This window comes from Lygodium microphyllum, chromosome 19, assembly GCF_053477565.2.
Source record: "Lygodium microphyllum isolate KBCC chromosome 19, Lygodium_microphyllum_v1.1.10, whole genome shotgun sequence".
NCBI lineage: Eukaryota > Viridiplantae > Streptophyta > Polypodiopsida > Schizaeales > Lygodiaceae > Lygodium > Lygodium microphyllum.
Genome location: NC_141153.1, coordinates 98,813,860 through 98,834,178, shown reverse-complemented (window position 1 = coordinate 98,834,178; position 20,319 = coordinate 98,813,860). Strand labels below are relative to the sequence as shown.

Here is a 20,319-nt window from a genome sequence, read left to right as displayed (position 1 = left end):
CAATCATGCGCCCAATCATCCAGACTTTCTCAACCCTAGAAAATATTAGGGCCTTGATTATGGTCAAATGTTTCATAATTTCCTTATAAACTTTTTGCCCATATCATGTTAACACATGGACAAACGCTTAACCTAAAGCAACATTATTCTTGATGAGTGAAACAAAACAAAACTAGACACATGCAAGTGATCCAATAATAAATGCCATCAATTAAGGGCAACCAAGACATGTATATATCACTAACCAACAAGAAGTAAACATTAGTTTTCAATCAACACTATAGAAAAAGTAAATTTACGCACTCTGAAAATAAAGCAAGTTCGAGATTTATGGTAGGTGCCATTGGTTGTAGGCTATTATCTACACACCCAAGTTGCTACAAGGATGATATTAAGGATGTGGAAACTTGTATGATGTAAAGTTGAGTGTACATGGTTATAACAATCAAAGGGGTAAGCGTTTGCTTTTGGGCCATCATCAAGAGGTGATATTTGTAGATTATTGAAGATCCATAACCCTTCAATTTTCTGTTCTACAAGGAAGCGAGTTCGATCTAGTTCGCGAATTGTTGTAAGCTAAGACAATGCCTACAAGGGATTATGCAAATTTCCTAGGAGACTGATGAAGGATAAAAAGGAAAGCACAACTTCAATTTAAAGGCAATATTTCAAAGTACCGCGGCAATGCAGTAGTTCAATAATTGAAAAAATCTGGGTGAAAACAAGGCACTCATGACTCTTAAAATGATTGTAGAAACCCAATGGCAAATAAAGAGGACGCTATACATCCTGAGTTGCAGGATGTATAGTGTCCTGAGCCATAAACTAAGCTGGATATACAGGCAAAACATGGTAAATAACCAATATTACTGTAGTTCTTTGCCACTCAACCCCAAGTTGGACATTCAGTAAACTAATGTTCTGAATCTTTATTCATATCTGTGCCTCTAATGCTTTTAAAAAGCAGGTATTCCTAGTGTCATTTGGTTCAAACCCTCCATAGCAAAGTGATGTGTACAAGTACATCAAGAATTCACTGACTTTTAAACCATAATATGACCTTTATAAAGTTTCCTTGACCACAAATACAAAATGTATCAAGAGGTGTCTAACCCAGAAGATGTTTTACTAGCAATGTAATATATGTACAAGTACATCAAGAATTCATTGATTTTTAAACCATGTGACCTTTATTAAGTTTCCTTGACCACAGATACAAAATGTATTAAGAGCTGTCTAACCCAGAAGATGTTTTACTCCACAATTTTGAAGGTAACAACTTCATGCTTAGATTACACTTTTCAAGAAAAACCAATGCATCAGAGCAATTTATGTAGCTAGGGTGTTTAACGAAATAAATTTCCTTGATTTCTGAACCATGTAACCTTTATTAAGTTTCCTTGACCAAAAATTAAGAGCCGTCTAACCCAGAACATTTTTACTTCACAATTTTTAAGGGCAGAACAACTTCATGCTTGGACTCAGAATTTTCCAGAAAAACCAATGCATCAGTGCAACTCAGCTAGGGCGATTAATGAAATAACTAAAAAGCTATATGCTTGTCAGGCCTAACCGTATTATAGGAGACAGTATGGTCAGACATAACCTTATTTCAGCTATATCAAGAAGCTTTTCAAAAAAGCCAGCTTAGCTTTTACACTTACCATGAACTACCAAAGAACCAGTACCTCATTTGAAGCATGGAAAGTAGGATCAGTATGAGTGGATTGATAAACCATCTTGGGAAGAAAAAGACGACAAAATGCAGATTACAAAAGCGGAAACTTTTTCCCCCTCAACAAATCCTGGTTGAACCATCAGCAGTTAGTACATGAGCAGACTTCTTTATCCAACATTGACGCTGTGGACATTGACAATATTGAGCCATGGCAATGGCATTATGATTATGAAGGAAACTGAGAATTTTTCAAAGTAGAATGTGAAGGATCAGTTTTTTTCCGAAATCTGTATGTCCATACTTGAGAGATGCATATCACATGTGCTGTTTACTTTTAAAGTTGGAGCAGTCTCACTCCAATATTATCCATGCGTTAGCAACAAATGTGCCTTATGTTAGCTCTGATCTACCCAGGTGTATCAGGATTCTATCCAAAGTGACGATGTATAAATCTCAACAATTACCATTGCTTCTTGTTCTGGATGCATTTTCACAACTTGGAAAACTTTTAAGGTGTCCGTCGTGGCAGTTTTGAACATCCATCAAGTAATTTATGCAAAGCTTCCTCTGCTTGACCAAATGTTTCCACTGCGTAGCCCAGCTCAAAGGACAGACGTTGAACATTGAACTGCAAAAACAGGTGAAACTATCACTAGCAGAGAAATGCCATTGAAGACATACACTGAAAATGTGTCTGGCAAACCTGTGCACCCTGACGGACTCGAATATCGATCCCCTTGCTATCTATGGAGATCAAAGCTGCATCATCTACTTCACTTTCAACAGAAAGTAGAACTCTGAGTGGCTTTGAAAACCTGGCATTGAGTTCCTGAGGACACAGGCATGCACTTTGATGAAAATATGAGAAGGCATGGTAGCAAGACCTTTTACATGCACCAAGACTTTTGATATTTTCAGCCACGCCTATATACTGTATACTTTCAATATTTCAACCGCGAGTATACACTAGATTCTAAGAAGGCAATGTAGTAAAACCCTTAACATGCAACAAGGCCTTTGATCTTTTCAGCCACAGTATACACTGTATGGTGTATATTGCAAGCAATACTACATATTGCTTAAGGTGTGCACTCAACAAAAGCCACCTAAAGACACTCAGAAGCCTATAAACAGATCACAAATAGAATCTAAACAGAAATAAAAACCTATCTATGACATGTACAACAGACAATGCCCATCCCTTTTCATTTACAAAATTTTCTAACAGCAAAAAGACCTGTTCCTTGATACAAATTAAACCCCATCAAAATAATTAAGCAATTTTCCGCTCCCTTAACCTGAGTGGTTTCTTGGCAACCTGACAGGCACCATCCCGATGAAGTTGCACATGCATGCTCATAAGGATATTGCATAAATCATCACTTCTGAAAGATCCATAACTATTCAAATCTCGTTCACAAGCTCTAAGGATGCCACTAAACACAATCACAACTAAATGCAAGCAAGTAATGGCAAATATAACTTGGTTGAGAGTAAATCATCTTTTGCAAAATATAACCACCACCCTCCCCCCCCCCAAAAAAAAACCAAAAAGGTCAAGACAAAAGCATCACAATTTCTTTCAATCAAGTGCTTTGTCAAAAAATAACATGTATGCTCTGATACCATGTCAAAATAAGCGACACTGCGGAAAGACAATAGGTTTTGCAAGGAGTAACACAGAGTGTGTACGGCAAACACTGAGAGAAAAGAGAAACTCAGAAACACAAGAAGAACACAGTAATGATGCACTGAATCATCCTATGAGAAGAAAAGTTGATACAACAGAGCTAAAGCTCAAAAGATAGTTGTATTGTCCTATCTAAATCAGGTGGTAGCACTTTTGGAAATCTACACAATGAAGGGAGCGAAACGCACTCCTCCGAGCAATGGGCTATCGAAGTAATCAGTGGAAGGTGAAGGACGTGTCGAGGGAGCAAACCGCAATCCTCTGATGCTGTCGGAGATGTGGAAGATGACCACTAGTTGTCAAGGGCAGTCCTCTGATGCTAGGGAGTGACCTAGGCAGCAAAACACAAATCCCAAAATATTGAAGCTGTCAAACACAATGAGAGCAGCCCAAATGCTGACACCAAATGATGGAGGATGAGCCAGGCTGTAAAAACGCAAGCCCCAACAGCCCCTGTGATAGAGGAGTGACGAGATCACTAACACTCGGTGATGGAGATTGTCACTAGAGGCTAGGATGCTGACGCGAAGCTAGAGAAGATGACGCCAAGCAAGGAGAAGACCTCCAACCTGAAAAACGCAGGTGAAGGTGGAGCCTGATGGAAAAAGGGTGCAGACACCAAGCAGATGGTATTGACGCCAGGTGGAAAATACTCCAAATGCAAGGCCTGATAATGAAACAAGGTGCTTGAAAGGGTGAAGGCAGTCGCGATCCAAGATTTCCACCTGAAAGGTAACCTGTAGTAAGGAACAATATATGAAATGAACTATAAAACATGACTCCACCTTAGGAGAGAAGAAACTATCTCCATAACTCAATGCTAGAAGAAATTCAAAGGTCTTATCACCAAGTCGCAGCCAAACCTCCAAGGCCCCAATCTAAGGGATCTTTTAAGATCTCGAATATTAATAGGTGAAATGACTACTCGAAGACAGCCATCGGACATCCCAAAAGAGGAAATGGTGGGTGACGACTTCATGATGAGGAGGTGCCCCTCGAGGGTGGAGGTGCAAGGACCCCCATAGAAGGCGAACAAGTAGAAGCCCCCTTTGAATCCTCCTCTATGAGAGAGAGAGAGAGAGAGAATCTAAAAGCTCATGGATCACCGACTCCAAATCATCAGATGACAAAGAAAGTATTGACCTAAAACACACTTTATAGCTAATTAGCATTTTTAAATGGCCCCAAAACACACGTAATTAATGAAAAACACAAATTTGGTGCACAGTTTGAAAGAGCTTCAATGGTTCCCCAAAAACCTAATTTTTTGGGACACGCTTCAACATCTATAATTAGTCAAGCTGCCCACCGTTTAGCCTAATCCTATTGTGAAGGTTTCTCACTCTACTGTGCGCATTTTAGCTATCAGTCATCTACCATCTACTGTCCAACCATCACCAACTACAGCCCATCACTATCCACCCCTAGGCAACTTGCTTTCAACCATCGCCTTGTCAAAAATGTTGGGAATAAAGGCCTTGTGCCTTTTAAATGTACTCGGGTGTGAACACACCCTTAGCACTTGTACTTACACATATATATCTATCTAAAAACCTAAAGGTACACACTCGTCAATGTACCTGAAAATGTGCTCACTCTCTACTCTGCTCTCTCTCACTCTCTATGGCTCTGATACCAGTTTATAGGGACCGATTAGACACAACGATCGAGACAGACTATCCTATGCGTAGTGAGAAAACAATTGGGGTTCCATTGCCTCCATAAACTAAGTGCAGAGGACAACCCTACATCTGATGATGAGAAGGCTGAAATGGCCAAGATACCATATGCTTCAGCTGTTGGCAGTTTGATGTGTGCTATGGTTGCTACACGTCCTGACATTGCCTTTGCAGTGGGAGTGGTTAGCAGATATATGGCAACCCCTGGCAAGAAGCATTGGGATGCAGTGAAAGGTATTATGAGATACCTCAAAGGTACAAAAGAGTTGTGCATCTGCTTTGAAAAACAGAAAGCATCTGTTGTTGGCTTTACGAATGCAGAATATGCTGGTCATACGGACTACAGGAAGTCCACTTCTGGGTATGTGTTTACTTTCACAGGAGGAGCAATGTCTTGGATCTCTAGGCTGCAAAAGTGTAATGCATTGTCTACTACAGAGGCAGAGTATGTGGCTGCCACTAAGGCATGCAAGGAGGCATTATGGCTTTCACGTCTGGTGGGAGAGCTTGGCATCTCAGAGTTACCTGTTCTCCATTGTGATAGTCAGAGTGCTATCATGCTAGCACGGAATCCTGTCTTTCATGCAAAGACAAAGCACATACAAGTGAAGTACCACTTCATTAGAGATGTACTTGACAGCAAAAGCATTGAGCTTGTCAAAGTGCATACAGATGATAACCCTACAGACCTTCTCACGAAGGGTCTTCCAGCAGAGCGGTTTGCTCATTGCCGACAGATGATGGGAGTTGGATAGATATATGTATTTCAGCTTTGTACATACCTAGACTTAGCTGATTCTTTTCTCCTCTTAAGGCACATTGCCTTTAGGTGGGAGGTTGTTGGGAATAAAGGCCTCGTGCCTTTTAAATGTGCTCGGGTGTGAACACACTCTTAGCACTTGTACTTACACATATATATCTATCTAAAAATCTAAGGTACACGCTCATCATTGTACTTGAAAACGTGCTCACTCTCTACTCTGCTCTCCCTCACTCTCTCTGGCTCTCACTGCACGTAGGACAATCTGTCTCGATCGTTGTGCCTAATCGGTCCCTACAAAAAATAGCAAGTAAGCTCTTATGCCATGTAAAAAATAACATGTATACTTTGCTACCATGTCAAAATAAGTGATAATGCAGAGAGAAAGTAGGGTTTGTGGAGAGTAACACATAGTGTATACAGCAAACACTAAGAGAGGAGAAACTCAGAAACACAAGAAGAACACAATGATGATGCACTGAATCATGCTATCAGAAGAAAAGCTAATATAGGGGATCCAAAGCTCAAAAGATAACGGCACTCTCCTATTTGAATCAAGTGACATCACCTCTGGGAATCCACACAATGAAGGGAGCCAAACGCAATCCTCCAGGTAGTGGGCTATTGAAGTAATCACTCGAAGGTGAAGGATAGGTGTCGACAGAGCAGAACCGCAGTCCTCTAATGCTGCCCCTCTAATCCTGCCCGGGAGTGACCTGAGCAGTAAAATGCAAATCCCAGAGTGTCAGAGCTGTCAAATGCAGGGAGAGCAGCCCAAATATTGACGCCAAGTGGATAATGATGATGCCAGATGATGGAGGATGAGCCAGACTGCAAAAACGTAAGTCCTAGCAACCTCTGTGACAAACGAGTGATGCCAGGTGGAGGAGAAACCAAGCTACAGAAACGCAAGTCCCAACTGCCCATATGATAGACGAGTGATGAAATCACTAACACTCGGTGATGTAGACTATCGCCAAAGGCTAGAATAATGACGCCTAGCTGGAGATAATGACGCTAGGCAAGGAGAAGGCCTCCAACCTAAAAAACGCAGGTGAAGGTGAAGCCTAATGAAGAAGGGTGCTAATGCCAAGCAAATGATGGTGACGCCAGGTGGAAGACGCTCCAAACACGCAAGGCCTAATGATGGAACAAAGCGCTAGAAGCAAAAGACAAAGGGTGAAGGCAACCACCACGAAACACGAACCATAGTGTCCTAAAGGGGTGTGAGGGCAATGAAAGGGGCTCATGAGAGAAGAGAAGTGGTGGTAGTGACCAAAGAAGGTGGTGAAGAATGACTGAAGAGAGTGCTATGGGTGTAAAAAATGAACGAAGTGATTGCCTATTTAAAGGCATAAGCTGTCTAGGGTGGTGCACCACTGTGTGGGCGCTTGTTAAAAAAGTGGCCAAAATGTGGACACCAACCCTTTTTGGAGCTATCAATGCGAAACCCTAAATAATGTGTGTGAATTGAAAAAGTGGTTTCTCAACACCCTCTCTTAGGCCCAAAAAGGGATGAAGAGAGGGGAGCGAAGAGAGATACTATGAAGAAGAAGAGGATCCTGAAGATCCAAGATTTTCATCTAAAAGGTAACCTGTAGTAAGAAACAGTAGATGGGGTGAACTATAGAACTTGACTCCACCTAGGGAGAGAAGCCACTAGCTCCATATCTCCGTGCTATAAGGAATTTGAAGGTCTCATCACCAAGTCACGACTAAATCTCCAAGGCCTCGATCTAGGCTCTCTCTGAAGATCCTGGGTATCAATAGGGAAAATGACTACTTGAAGACAGCCATCCCAAAAGAGTAAATGGAGGGTGGTGAACTTCAAGATGAGTAGGTACTCCCCTAGAGGGTGGAGACACGAGGGCCCCATCTGAAACCAAAGGAGTAGAAGCCCCCTCTAAGAGCAAAGAGAGTAGATTCCCCTTTGAAGCCCCCTCTACAAGAGAAAGGGAATCTAAAAACTCATGGATCACGGACCCTAAATCATCTGATGACGAAGGAAGTACCACCAATCGTGCCAAAGAAGGTACCTAGGATATGGAAGATATCGAAGAGCTCCCAAAGATGGCCCTCTCAAACCTGAGTAGTCAAAGGTGGGAAAATATGAGACCAAGGCTAAGCCAAGGGTGGGGCAACAATCATTGTCTCTCAATGGAGCAGACTACGGAGCCAAAGTAGAACCGTGAGTTGTCAAGGTGGCATTCCTAAAACTCTAGAAAAAGTAAAATCAATCCCCGTAGTGCATTGCGGAGGTCGCAAGGAGGTTGTGGTACCAATCCATCCTCTTGTGGCTCGATAAGGCTTAGTGCACATCGGATACGTCTTATTGCCTTAAGCATAAAAATTTGAAAGCTCGTGCAAAATAAACTCTTGTGGCCCATAAGGGAGAGGTGACACAATGAGTGCCCGGGGATAGACACATATACTCCGACGAGGTAGGGAGCAAAGGTCCATGGCGGCAAGCAACGATGGAAGTTCCGATGATGCTGAAAGAGGAGAACCCAGTGATCTATCCATCTACTTGTAGAGAAGTAATAGCACCGGAGTGTCAACCTATAAAAGGGTGGGTGGATCGGAGAGGAAGAGAAGGATATCTCTATCTCCTTGTGATGTAGCGGAAATGAAGGAAAAATCACTAGATGATGCCGAACCCTAAACCTATCTTTGCTTTCTCTAATGAACACGGTCTTTAGCTCTCTAAGCTCCAACGCTCTAATACCATGTCAAAAATAATAGATAAGCTCTAATACCATGTCAAAAATAACATGTATGCTCTAATACCATGTGAAAATAAGTGAGTGTAGAGAGAGTAGCATTTGCGAGGAGTAACACAGTGTGTGTACGACAAACATTGATAGAGAAGAGAAACTCAAAAACACAAGAACACGATGAGAATACACTGAATCATGCTATGAGAAGAAAAGCTGATACAGCAAAGCAGAAGCTCAAAAGATAACTGCATTGTCTTGTCTGAATCATGCGGCAACACCCATGGGAAATCAACACAATGAAGGGAGTAAAACGCAATCTTCCAGGTAGTGGTTTATCGAAGTAATCACTGGAAGGTGAAAGACAGCTTTCGAGGGAGCAGACCACAATTCTCTGATGCCATTTGAGATGTGGAAGATGATCACCAGCTGTGGAGGGAGCGAACCGCAGACTTTTGATGCAAAGGAGTGACCTACGAAGCAAAGCGCAAATCCCAAAGTATCAAAGCTATCAAATGCAAGGAGAGTAGCCCAAATGCTAACGCCAAGTGGATAATGATAACGCCAAATGATAGAGGATGAGCTCGGCTACAAAAACGCAAGTCCCAAAAGCCTCTGGCAGACGAGTGACACCAGGTGACGAAGTAGAACCCAAGCTGCAAAAACACAAGTCCCAACAGCCCCTCTGATAGACAAGTGATGAAATCACAAGCGCTCAATGATGTAGACTGTCACCAGAGGCTAGAATGTTGACACTAAGTTGGAGATGATGACACCAGGCAAGGAGAAGGCCTCCAACCTAAAAAACTATCAGCAGAGTGCACGAGGATTAAGACACGCAATGATGTGGTTCACTCAGTGCGAGAGAGTGAATGCAAAGTAGAGAGAGTGAGAATGAGAGAGAGAGAGAGAGAGAGAGAGAGCACAAGACTCGATGTGAATACAATCTCAAAGTGTACCACTTTACGTTTTTTATTTTATATATATATATATATATATATATATATATATATATATATATATATATATATATATATATATATATATATATATATATATGTACATGTCTAAGGGTGCATGCATACCCGAACACCGTAAACGGCATGATGACCCTTTATTCCCAACCACCTCCCATCTAAAGGCAACGTGCCTAGAGGGAGAGGAAAGAATCAGATAAGTCTATGTATGTACAAAGCTAAAATACACATATATTATCCAACCCCCATCATCTAGCAGCATTGAGCAAACCACTCTACTGGAAGACCCTTCGTGAGAAAATCTACAGGGTTATCATCGATAGGTACCTTGACAAGCTCAATGCTCTTGCTGTCAAGTACATCCCTGATAAAAAGATACTTCATCTATATATGCTTTGTCTTTGCATGAAAGACAGGATTCTGTGCTAGCATGATAGCACTCTGACCATCACAGTGAAGGATGGAACCTCTATAATACCAAGCTCTCTCACCAGATGTAAAAGCCACAAAGCCTCCTTGCATGCCTCAGTGGCAACCACATACTCTGTTTCTTTAGTAGACAATGCAACACACTTCTGTGGCTTGGATATCCAAGAGAGACTGCTTCCCCTATGAACGTGAATACATATCCTGAAGTAGACTTCCTGTAGTCAGGATGACCAGCATAGTTTGCATCCGCGAAGCCAACAATAGATGACTTCTACTTCCCAAAGCAAATGCACAAGTCCTTTGTGCCCTTAAGGTATCTCATGATACCCTTCACTGCCTCCCAATGCTTTTTGCAGAATATGCCATGTACCTGCTAACCACTCCCAAGGCAAATGCGATGTCAAGACGTGTAGCAACCATAGCATACATCACGCTCCCAACAACTGAAGCATATGAAATCTTAGCCATCTCATTCTGTCCATCATTAAATGTAGAGCTATCATCTACACTAAGTTTCACATATCGAGGCAACAGTACACCAATGGCTTTCCCCACCTCCGTATTGAAATACTGCAAAACCTTAGTAGCATACTCTTGTTGTGACAAATCGAGAAGACCCTGTGATCTGTCCCTGAGAATACGCATGTCAACAATATGATTGGCCTCACCAAGATCCTTCATATCAAAGCTACTATGTAGGCTTTGTTTCAAGGAATCCAAAGCATGAACATCCCTGCCTGCAATCAGCATGTCATCCACATACAAAACCAAGAGAATAAGGCTGCCATCTTCTGCCTTCCTAGTGTATAAGCAGTGATCAACTTGAGATCTATGGTCCCTAAGATTGCATAAATTTATCAAATTTATGATATCATTCTCGTGGTACCTCTATCAACCCATACAAACTCTTGTTGAGTTTACATACCATGTGTTTTTTCCCCTTTGTAACAAAACCCTTAGGCTGCTGCATATAGATCTCCTCATATAGATCACCATGTAAGAAAGCTATTTTGGCATCCATCTATATGAGTTCCATATCTTCAAATGCAACCAAGCTTGAAATGCATCGCAAAGTAGTCATTTTGGAGAAAAATTTTCATCATATCAATTCCATGTTCCTGGTTGTACCCTTTAGCGACCAGTCGTGCTTTGTACCTTGGTAAAGAACTAGAAGTGACTTTCATTTTCTAAACCCATTTGCACGGTAGCAATTTCTTCCCTTTAGGAAAATGCATCAAATCCCAAGTGCCATTTTTCATGAGAGATTCCATCTCTGACAGCATAACCTTATGTCATTTCTTGTTGTCTTTTTTGTCCATTGCTTCATTCAAGCATGACAGCTCATCACAATCTGTCAACGTGACATAATCAGCCACATAATTAACACCAAGAACAAACCTATCTAGCTGTCTTTACATTCTGGTTGTGACCTATGGACCCAATGATCAAGATTTGCTGGCTGTTCCGTCTGCAAATCTACATTAACAGCTTGTTGTTCTACAAGTTTAGCATGTTGTACAGCTAGTTCTGGTTGTTTCAAAGGCGTCTGTTCTTGCTGAAATTGCGCTACATCATGGGTAATATCTTGCTGATCATTTGTAGCATCTTTCCCTGCATTTTCAAGGCCATTTACAACAGGTATTTGCTGCTATCTAGCAAATATTCTTTGCTATCCTATCGATACATCTTCCTGGAATACAACCCTTTTGACTTTCTCAATCTTTTCAAGTTGTTTGTGCATGCGATCTTCCCGAAAGATAATGTCATTGTTGCGTACGATTTCCTTTTTTCCGGGATCCCATAACCTATACCCCATTTCACCTTCATCACCATATCCTAGGAAAATACATTTACAGGACTTTGGCTCAAGTTTGTTGCGTTCTTCCTTGCGAATGTGCACAAATGACTCGCAGCCAAACACTCTCAAGTGAGCATATGAAGGTGGCTTTCCCGGCCACACTTCTTGAGGAACTCCCCTCCCCCCCCCCCCCCCCAAAAGACATGTTTGGTGACCGATTAATCAAGTGTACAGCTGTCATAACAACCTCCGCCCAAAATCATGAGGTAAATACGGTAATCTCCCTTTTAGCCCCTTTGCTGTCACAAAAGACTTGAAAGGCTTTGGACACATATTCCCCACCACTATCGGAGCGAAAACACCTTAATGTCTTACTTGTTTGATTTTTAGCAAGTGCCATGAATTTTTTAAATTTATCCAAGGTCTCTCTTAATGACGGATTGAATAAACCCATACTTTGTGTGTGGCATCATCAACAAAAGTAATGAAATACTTATTCCCCCTAGAGGTAACCCTGGCATCGAGCATACATCTAAATGTACCAACTCTAAGAGTGAAGACCTTAGAGAAAGAGATTTCTTATGTGATGTTTGAGCATGCTTATCATAAATACAATGATCACATTGTTCAAAATCAACATACCTCAAAGATGGCAAAAAACCCAAATGAGACAACACTTTCATTCCAGTTTGACTCATATGTCCAAACCGGCTATCCCACAAAGATACACTTGGTGGTCACGCACACTAGATACATGCAAAGGATACAAAGTATCACTTTTGGAGCCCTTGGCAACAATGCAAGAGCCCTTACAAATTTTCCATTTGCTATCCCCAAAGGTGGTGTGATGGCCTTCATCATCTAGCTGCCATGTGCTTATCAAGCTCTTCTCTAGTTGAGGTACATGCCTCACATTATGCAAAACAAACGGAGCCATGCTGAAATTCCAATTTCACACTACCAATACCTGCAATTTTACATGCATAGTTATCCCCCAAGTGGACAACACTATCCCCCAAGTGGACAACACCACGTGCACCACCATTGTAGTCAAAAAACCACTCATGATGTGATGTAACATGAAAAGACGCACCTAAGTTAAGTATCCAAGAATTCATATTATCATCAAAACCTGCAATCAAGGCTTATAAGTTGGACAACTACCAAAACTTATAAGCCTCTATAGCCAAGTTCATACTGCTTTACGAACCGGGTTCAAATCCTATAAACGAATCATAGTTGTGCTTTGTCTGCTCTTTGAATTCGCCTTACCTGCATATGCTTTTATAGCACAAGATTTTACCACCCACTTTATACCCATCACCAATATATTATTGGGTTTATCATGGTAGGGGCCATATTCTTCATTAGGGATTATGCTCCGAAACAAATTAGTGCATTTGCACTCAAAAAAGAAACAAAAAGTACATCACCGTCACTTTCATTTTCATGAGTGACTATATTTATCTCTTCTATTTTCACACTCCTTTCCTTTGCAAGTTGGCCATCCTTTTTCTCAACCTTGTTGTCTTCGGTGTTTTTGCTTTTGCTTTTCTCTTTCTTCAATGGAAAATAGTCCCGTTTGTAGTGTCCTTTCTTGCCACAATAATGACACTCCACATTTTTTCCATGAGACTTACTACGTGCTCTATTTTCAAAACTGTGCTTTTGCTGAAATCTGCCCCTAGTGTGCAATGCATTAGAAAACTTGTTTGCTGAATTATTTTGCCAGTTGAGTTCTTCCATTAGCAAAGAACTCTCCACATCAAAATATAACAGCTGAGCATTTGAGTTACTCAAAGCTGTCCTAAAAGTATCCCAACTTTTAAGTAAAGTGCATAGCAAGAAAGTACCCTTGAACTCATCACCAATGTGAAAATCCAAAGCAATCAGTTGACTGAAAATTGAGTTGAACTCGTTCAAATGAACAAATGTGGTTGTACCTTCATGCAAAGGTCCATCAACTTTTCCGGCCAATAAACCTTGCTGGCTGCACTTTTCTGAGCATACAATTCCTCAAGTCTTTGCCACATTTCATATGCAAAATTCAGCTTCTCAATGTTAAAGAGCAAGTTGTCTGACACTAAGGGCTCTATGGTAGAGCATGCGAGCTCATCCAAATCATCCCACTCTTCTTGTTCCATACTTGTTGGTCTTATTCCCTTCGCTTTGATGGGCTTCACTTGTCTCTTCTGCACCAAGACATTGTAACACTGTTTTTGCCATATTGCAAAATTGTGTGCACCCTCAAGTTCTCGATGTGCAAAAGGTTGCTGCTGTCACTATTTCCAGCCATGATTTGCAATACTAAATTGACTCAAATGTCAGCAAATGCAAGCCAAATGTCACACAAATGACCACGGTATGCTGAAGTACCAACCAACAATGAAAATCAAGAAATTGCAGAAACTTCAGATCTGCAAATTGATTTCCATAATTAGAGAATGTATGCTACTGCACTCCACGATCAATTACAGCCAAATTTATAGGCTAGTGCATTGATTGCATGTGAAATCCCCAAAATTCTGCTACAATTTCTGTTCCAAATGCATTCTTGGGCACAAATTTTACGATTGCGGTCAAAAGGCCCAAATTTTCAAAGGCAAACCCACCCAACTTGCATCAATACATGTATCCAAGTGCATATACCAAGCAAGTCTTGCACAAATTGATTATATTTTGCAAAAGCCCCAATTTTCTCGGGTCCAATGTGCACAAATTTCAGTGAAATTGACGAAATTTTCCTAAAATGTGAAAAGCCCCAAATTTCTTGGGCAAATGTGCACCAAATTTGCAATTTCCGAGTCGGGTTGTCCTGTTCTGCATCAGAATCTCCAAATCCAGGAAAATACCCAATTTTTTGGATCAAATTTTCACACTAGGTGCGAGCATGTGAACGCTCGTCAGTGGGAGAGGGACAGATTTGAGAAATTTAAAAAATGACAAAAAAATGGTTGCAAAGTTGTGACGTCGTGGCCCGCTTGGTCACTGCTGACCCGTCCAGCCCGTCGCATGCCCGTTGCAGCCTGTGGCATGCTCCCAACCCGTTGCCTACTTGCTATGCCGCTTGCTCGCAGCTGATGTGCCAACTCACCAGCCGGCACCTATTAAACGCTGACGACTGCTGTCGTCACCTCACGTCTGACGTTGCTTGACCAGCTTGCACTTGTCCAGCTCACGCCTAACCCGCCTCAAGAAGCACGCACTCCTTGCGCTCCAATACCAATTTGTCAACAGAGTGCACAAGGATCAAGACACGCGATGTTGTGGTTCACACAGTGAGAGAGAGTGAGTGCACAGTAGAGAGAGAGAGAGAGAACAAGACTTGACGTGGATACAATCTCAAAGTGTACCACTTTAGGTTTTTGATTTTATACACACACACACACACGTGTAAGGGTGCATGCACACCTGAACATTGTAAAAGGCACAGTGACCCTTTATTCCCAACAAAAACACAAGTGAAGGTGAAACCTAAAGGAGAAGGGCGTTGACGCCAAGCAAATGATGGTGATGCCAGGTGGAAGACACTCCAAACGCAAGGCTTGACAATGGAACAGGGCACCTAAAGCAAAAGAGAAAGGGTGAAGGCAGCATGAGCCACGAACCACAATGTCCTCCTGAAGGGGTGTGAGGGCAATGAAAGGGGCTGGTGAGAGAAGCGAAGTGGTGGTGGTGACTAAAGAGAGTGGTGTCGAATGTAAAGAATGAATGAAGTGACTACCTATTTATAGGCATAAGCTGTCTAGGGTGGTGCACCATTGTGTGGGCGCATGTTGAAAATGTGGCTAAAATGTGGACACCGTCCCTTTTTGGAACTGCTAGTGCAAAACCCTAAATGAACTGTGTGAACTGAAGAAGTGGTTTCTCAACACGTCTTGCTGTTTGGAGGTCTCCATCTGATGTGTCATCATAGCACTTAATCAGCTTGCGTTTTCAGTATCTAATGCCAAGCAACAGGCTACTGCCATCTCTCCCACCAGGTGACTACTACAATATCTGTGTTTGTTATGTCCAACAAGCCATCTACATTGGCCAACACCTCTCCTGTCGTTGCCTTAGTTCCTTGACACTCTCGTGATCAGTGTTTGGTGTTTCCCACAATCTTAACACTCTGACAAATGGTCATAGCACTTGGGATCCGTCTCCAGTGGACATCACTCTCGGACACTGCATTGCTCTGCCCTTGGGCATTCTATATACTCTTACATTCATCTACATCATTCATTTACTTGAGAGTTTGTCTCTATGTTTAAGTTTTGAGTTTTTGTGTTTTGCGTTTAGGGTTTGAGTTTTGCTCGTCTCTGTCTAAGTCTTTGTGTTTCAATCTTGGTTGTACATGATGTGTTTCCTCAATGAAAACCCTAGCATATCTTCACATGGTATCAAAGTTGGAGCTTTTCTAAAGAGTATATTGCGGTGATTGTGGAGGCTAGTCTTTGTGCAAGACTCACATGCGACTCAATTCTAACTCATAATGTCTCGAGCACCTTCTTCTTCGGATCCTATGACACCCTATCACGCTTCTCCATCACTCGAGGATCTGAGAAGGATATATGGTCTCAAGGAGGAGGTAGACACACCTTCACTTTTACCATCTTGCTCTTCTTGTTTTGGTCATCTTACAGATCAAGAGTTTGAGGAGTACTTCTACATCGCATATAGTTCGGTTTATACTCCTCCAATGAGTGCTACTACTCCATCTCAACCAATTAGTGAGTCTAGCCATCTCTCTAATCTTGGAGGAACCACATTATAGAAAGAATCATCAATTATTATAGAATCACAACATTCAATGCATTTGGCAATCCATCTCCTTTGTCTCATCTAGGCCTTATGTCAAGTTCATATAACCATTTTGAATCATATGAGCCAAAACCCTCTCTTGTTTCTTTTTTGTTGTGCAATATCCAAATAATTTTCAGTATGTTAACTCTACTTGAGGAGGCTCTCGAAGTAGACACCCTTCATCATGTATATCTCTATCATCTGTTTCATTTGGGCAAGTAAACCACACTTCTCAACTCCCTCCTATCCCACCAGTATCTTCTCCACATTCTGATCTACTCACATCTTCATTCCAAAATCTTCAATTACATTCCCCTTCCGCTCAAATGGATCTTTCATCTCCGATCCTAACACTTTCTCTTTCTCCATCCCACCATCTACCTACCCTCCATTCACTCCACCTTTTGGTGCATCGTTAGGGGAAATGCCACCCTTTAACACTCTACCTTCCACCTACCCCCACTTTACCACACCCTTTCACTTTGGGACAGCTATGATGGGCATCCCCCTCGCTACCCTCCAACACTCACAAACTCCCCACACGACCTTTCAGACATAAGGATATCCATCCGCTGCTCATGGGCTATCGTCCAACATCCCTTGGGTCGCTCCTATGCATGGGATTTCTATCCACTGCTCCCTATGTCCCTATCCCTCCACCATAGGCTCCACATACGGTTACCATGTCCATACTCACTATACCCTTACCCACATTTGGATCCGCTATGCACACTTCTCGTAAGCATAGTGAACACTCTAGGATTACTTCCGGAGTGTACTCCACTCCATCTCCCTATCCTCCCTATCCACCCTACCCCCCTTACACACCTTCTCCATCTCCCAGTGCTATCACTCATGTTGCAACGGCCAAGAATGCCTTTACGAATAAGACTCGTTTTAACGGGTCAACTTTCACCACTTGGTCGAACTTCATGCAACAAGTGCTCTAATCTCATGGACTTTGGGACCTCGTCGTTGGTACTAAGCCTATGCCAAACCCTCAATTAGCTCACTCTAATCACATCCGTCAATGGAGAGCTTGCAATGCCATAGCCAATGTGGAGTTAATGCAGGGGTTGCTTCCTGAGTTCCACTCTCAATTATAGCATTTTCCTCTTGCACTTGAGCCTTGGAGTCATCTCATTGACCGCTATGCGGCTCAAGATCGCACTCGACACATCAATCTCGATTTTGAGCTTCAAGAGTTTTCCATTAAGGAGATGATCTAAAAGTCAAGTTGACTAAATATCGACGATTACTCATCGAGTTTGCCACTACTGGCTCCCCGAGTTGGATGATGATCAAGCCACGTTCTTCTTGAACAAGTTGTCCGACAAATACTTTCATTTTATCCAGCATATTATCTCACTACCTAGATTGCCGACGACCTACAAATTTGAGTGTCAGTTCTTGCGTTATGTGAGGCTACATGATCAAGTCCACAAGAAGTCCTCGACATACATCCATCCAAAGGGGTGAGGGTTGGTTGCCTCTTCTTCTGGAGGGAAAACCAACAATGGCAAGAACTTGTGAGATGCAAAGGCAAGCAAAAACAAGGGTGATACCACTTCCTCCGATGGAACCAAAGAAACACGATATCTTTGGCAACAAATTCCTAAGAAAAATAGAGTTTGCACATACTGTCAGAGGTGTGGCCATGTGAACAAGGAGTGTCGTACCAAGGCCCGAGGTCTTCCTCCTAGAAAACCACGACAGACTGTTGCAATTGCCTCCACTCCGACTGGCCAGTCCACTGGGGCTACACCTCTCACTTCTGCACCATCTGCTCCATCTGCCCCAACAACTACCGGATGTGTGGCACGCAAATAGCCTCAGTAAACTATCTTCTTCACGATTCTTAAAGGATTGGCTGATTGGTTTGCTAGTGACTCACCTATTGCACTTTACACATCAATTCCTAGGACATCCATTGCACCTTCTAGGACCACTTCTCCACCTCTTTATGTGCGATGGTGGCCACACACTTAGTCTTTCTCTTCTTAGACTTCCATTATATACTTACATACTCATTGCATTGCACTTAGCTTTGCTTTCTTTTATTTTATTTTCAGTTTTGTTTTTTGGAGCATCTCACTACTCACATCTATGCTTGCAGATTTTGATCTCATTCGTAGGGTTTTATATTTTAGCGTAGGACTAAAATTAAAGCTTGCATTAGTCTGTTCTAAGCTGGAGACAGGAAATGTACGACATTCTTTCATGGTTCCATCTACTTGTAGTTTTGCTCTTCTACCACCATGGAGACTTCCCCTCTCGTATTGATCATGCAACATCTCTCCCAATGCTATCATGGCACCATTTTCATCCACATGGTTCTCGGTACCACATGAAGACCGATATCTTCAAGCTCCTCTTTCTTCTTCAGCATCGACATCTAGGTTGAGAGGGGGTTCCTATCCTTCGTATTCTACAAGTTTCGGCACTTGTCTTCGACATAGGCCTTTCCCCCCCTATTGTACCTTCCCCTATGCATTGCGTGATTTCATCATCTTTGTACTAGGGTGCTTGCCAAGTGAACAATTTTCCCATGAGATACACTGTCCAAGTGGCACCTGCTGCATGAGCATTCTTCAGCATGTAGCATACTATGCATCCAATTGTGCAAAGCACCACTGGACAAATCCTAAGTTGTTTCCACCAGTGGATTACACCACCATTCTTCTTCACATAATAGTTCATCACATTTCCCTCGTCATCGACATCCTCGAGTGGCTAAGTAAGCTAGTACTATTTTGTGATGTGTTGGGTGTATCATCCCTACTCCCATCTTTTGAGTCATTGTTACTTAATCGGTCGTCACCCCTAAAATTCACTTTCCAAAAAAAAAAATACATGTGGTCCTATCCGCCTTTGTAGGGCTTGGTAGGCCATTGGGCAGCCGACGAGCATCCTTTGTCTGATGCCCTATCCTCTCTGAGGTGACTATTTGAACTCCCTTGGTAAGATAGCCATCGCCGCTGTAGTCTTGGTAGGCCACTGGGCAACCAACGTGCACCCTTTGTCTGATGCCCTAGGTGCTTCAAGGTGGGTGGGTTCCCCTTGGGGTAAACATTGTCAACCTTCCCTTTTAGGCTCAATTTTGAGCTTGAGAGGGGGTGTTGAGCTAAAACACGCTTTACAACTGATTAGCATTTTTAAATAGCCCCAAAACATGCTTAATTAATGAAAAACACAAATTTGATACGCGGTTCAAGAAAGTTTCAATGATCTCCCAAAAACCTAATTTTTTCGAGCACCCTTCAACATCTATAAATAGACTGGCTGCCCACCATTCAACCTAATCCTTTTGTGTAGATTTCTCACTCTACCGTACACATGTCAACCATCAACCATCTACCATCTGTTGTCCAACCATCAACGACTACAACCCATTACTATCTAGCCCTAGGCGGGACCTATTTTCAACCATCATCCTGTTGTTTCGAGGTGTCCATCTGTTGTGTCATCATAGCACCTGATTAGCCTGCATTTTCAGCATCTAGTGCCAGGCAACATGCTGCTGCCATCTCTCCCACCAAGCAATTGCTGCAGTACCTACGTTTTTGTTATCCAACAAGATATCTACATCAATAAACACCTCCTTTTGTTGCCTTAGTTCCTTGACACTCTCATGATCAGCGTTTAGTGTTTCTCGAATCCGTCTCAAGTGGACGTCACTCTTGGACACTACATTACTCTGTCCTTGGGCATTCTATATACTCTTACATTCATTTACAGCATTCATTCACTTCAGAGTTTCTTCTCTATATGTTTGTCTCTGTGTTTGAGTTTTGAGTTTTGAGTTT

General features: G+C 42.2%; 1 protein-coding gene across 2 annotated transcripts in view; it reads right to left on the bottom strand.

The window, feature by feature from the left end:
* Positions 1-1,875: 1,875 nt before the first annotated feature.
* Positions 1,876-20,319, bottom strand: part of LOC148020189 (non-canonical heme oxygenase HOZ, chloroplastic-like) — a 72,117-nt gene continuing 53,673 nt past the window's right edge. For both annotated transcript variants that reach the window (XM_087700498.1, XM_087700496.1), the window contains exons 8-9: positions 2,382-2,507; positions 1,876-2,306 (exon numbers count right to left, since the gene is read on the bottom strand). In XM_087700498.1, the coding sequence (XP_087556624.1) occupies positions 2,187-2,306; positions 2,382-2,507 (246 nt within the window). In that variant the 3' untranslated portion in view covers positions 1,876-2,186. The remainder of the gene's footprint in view (positions 2,307-2,381; positions 2,508-20,319) is intronic.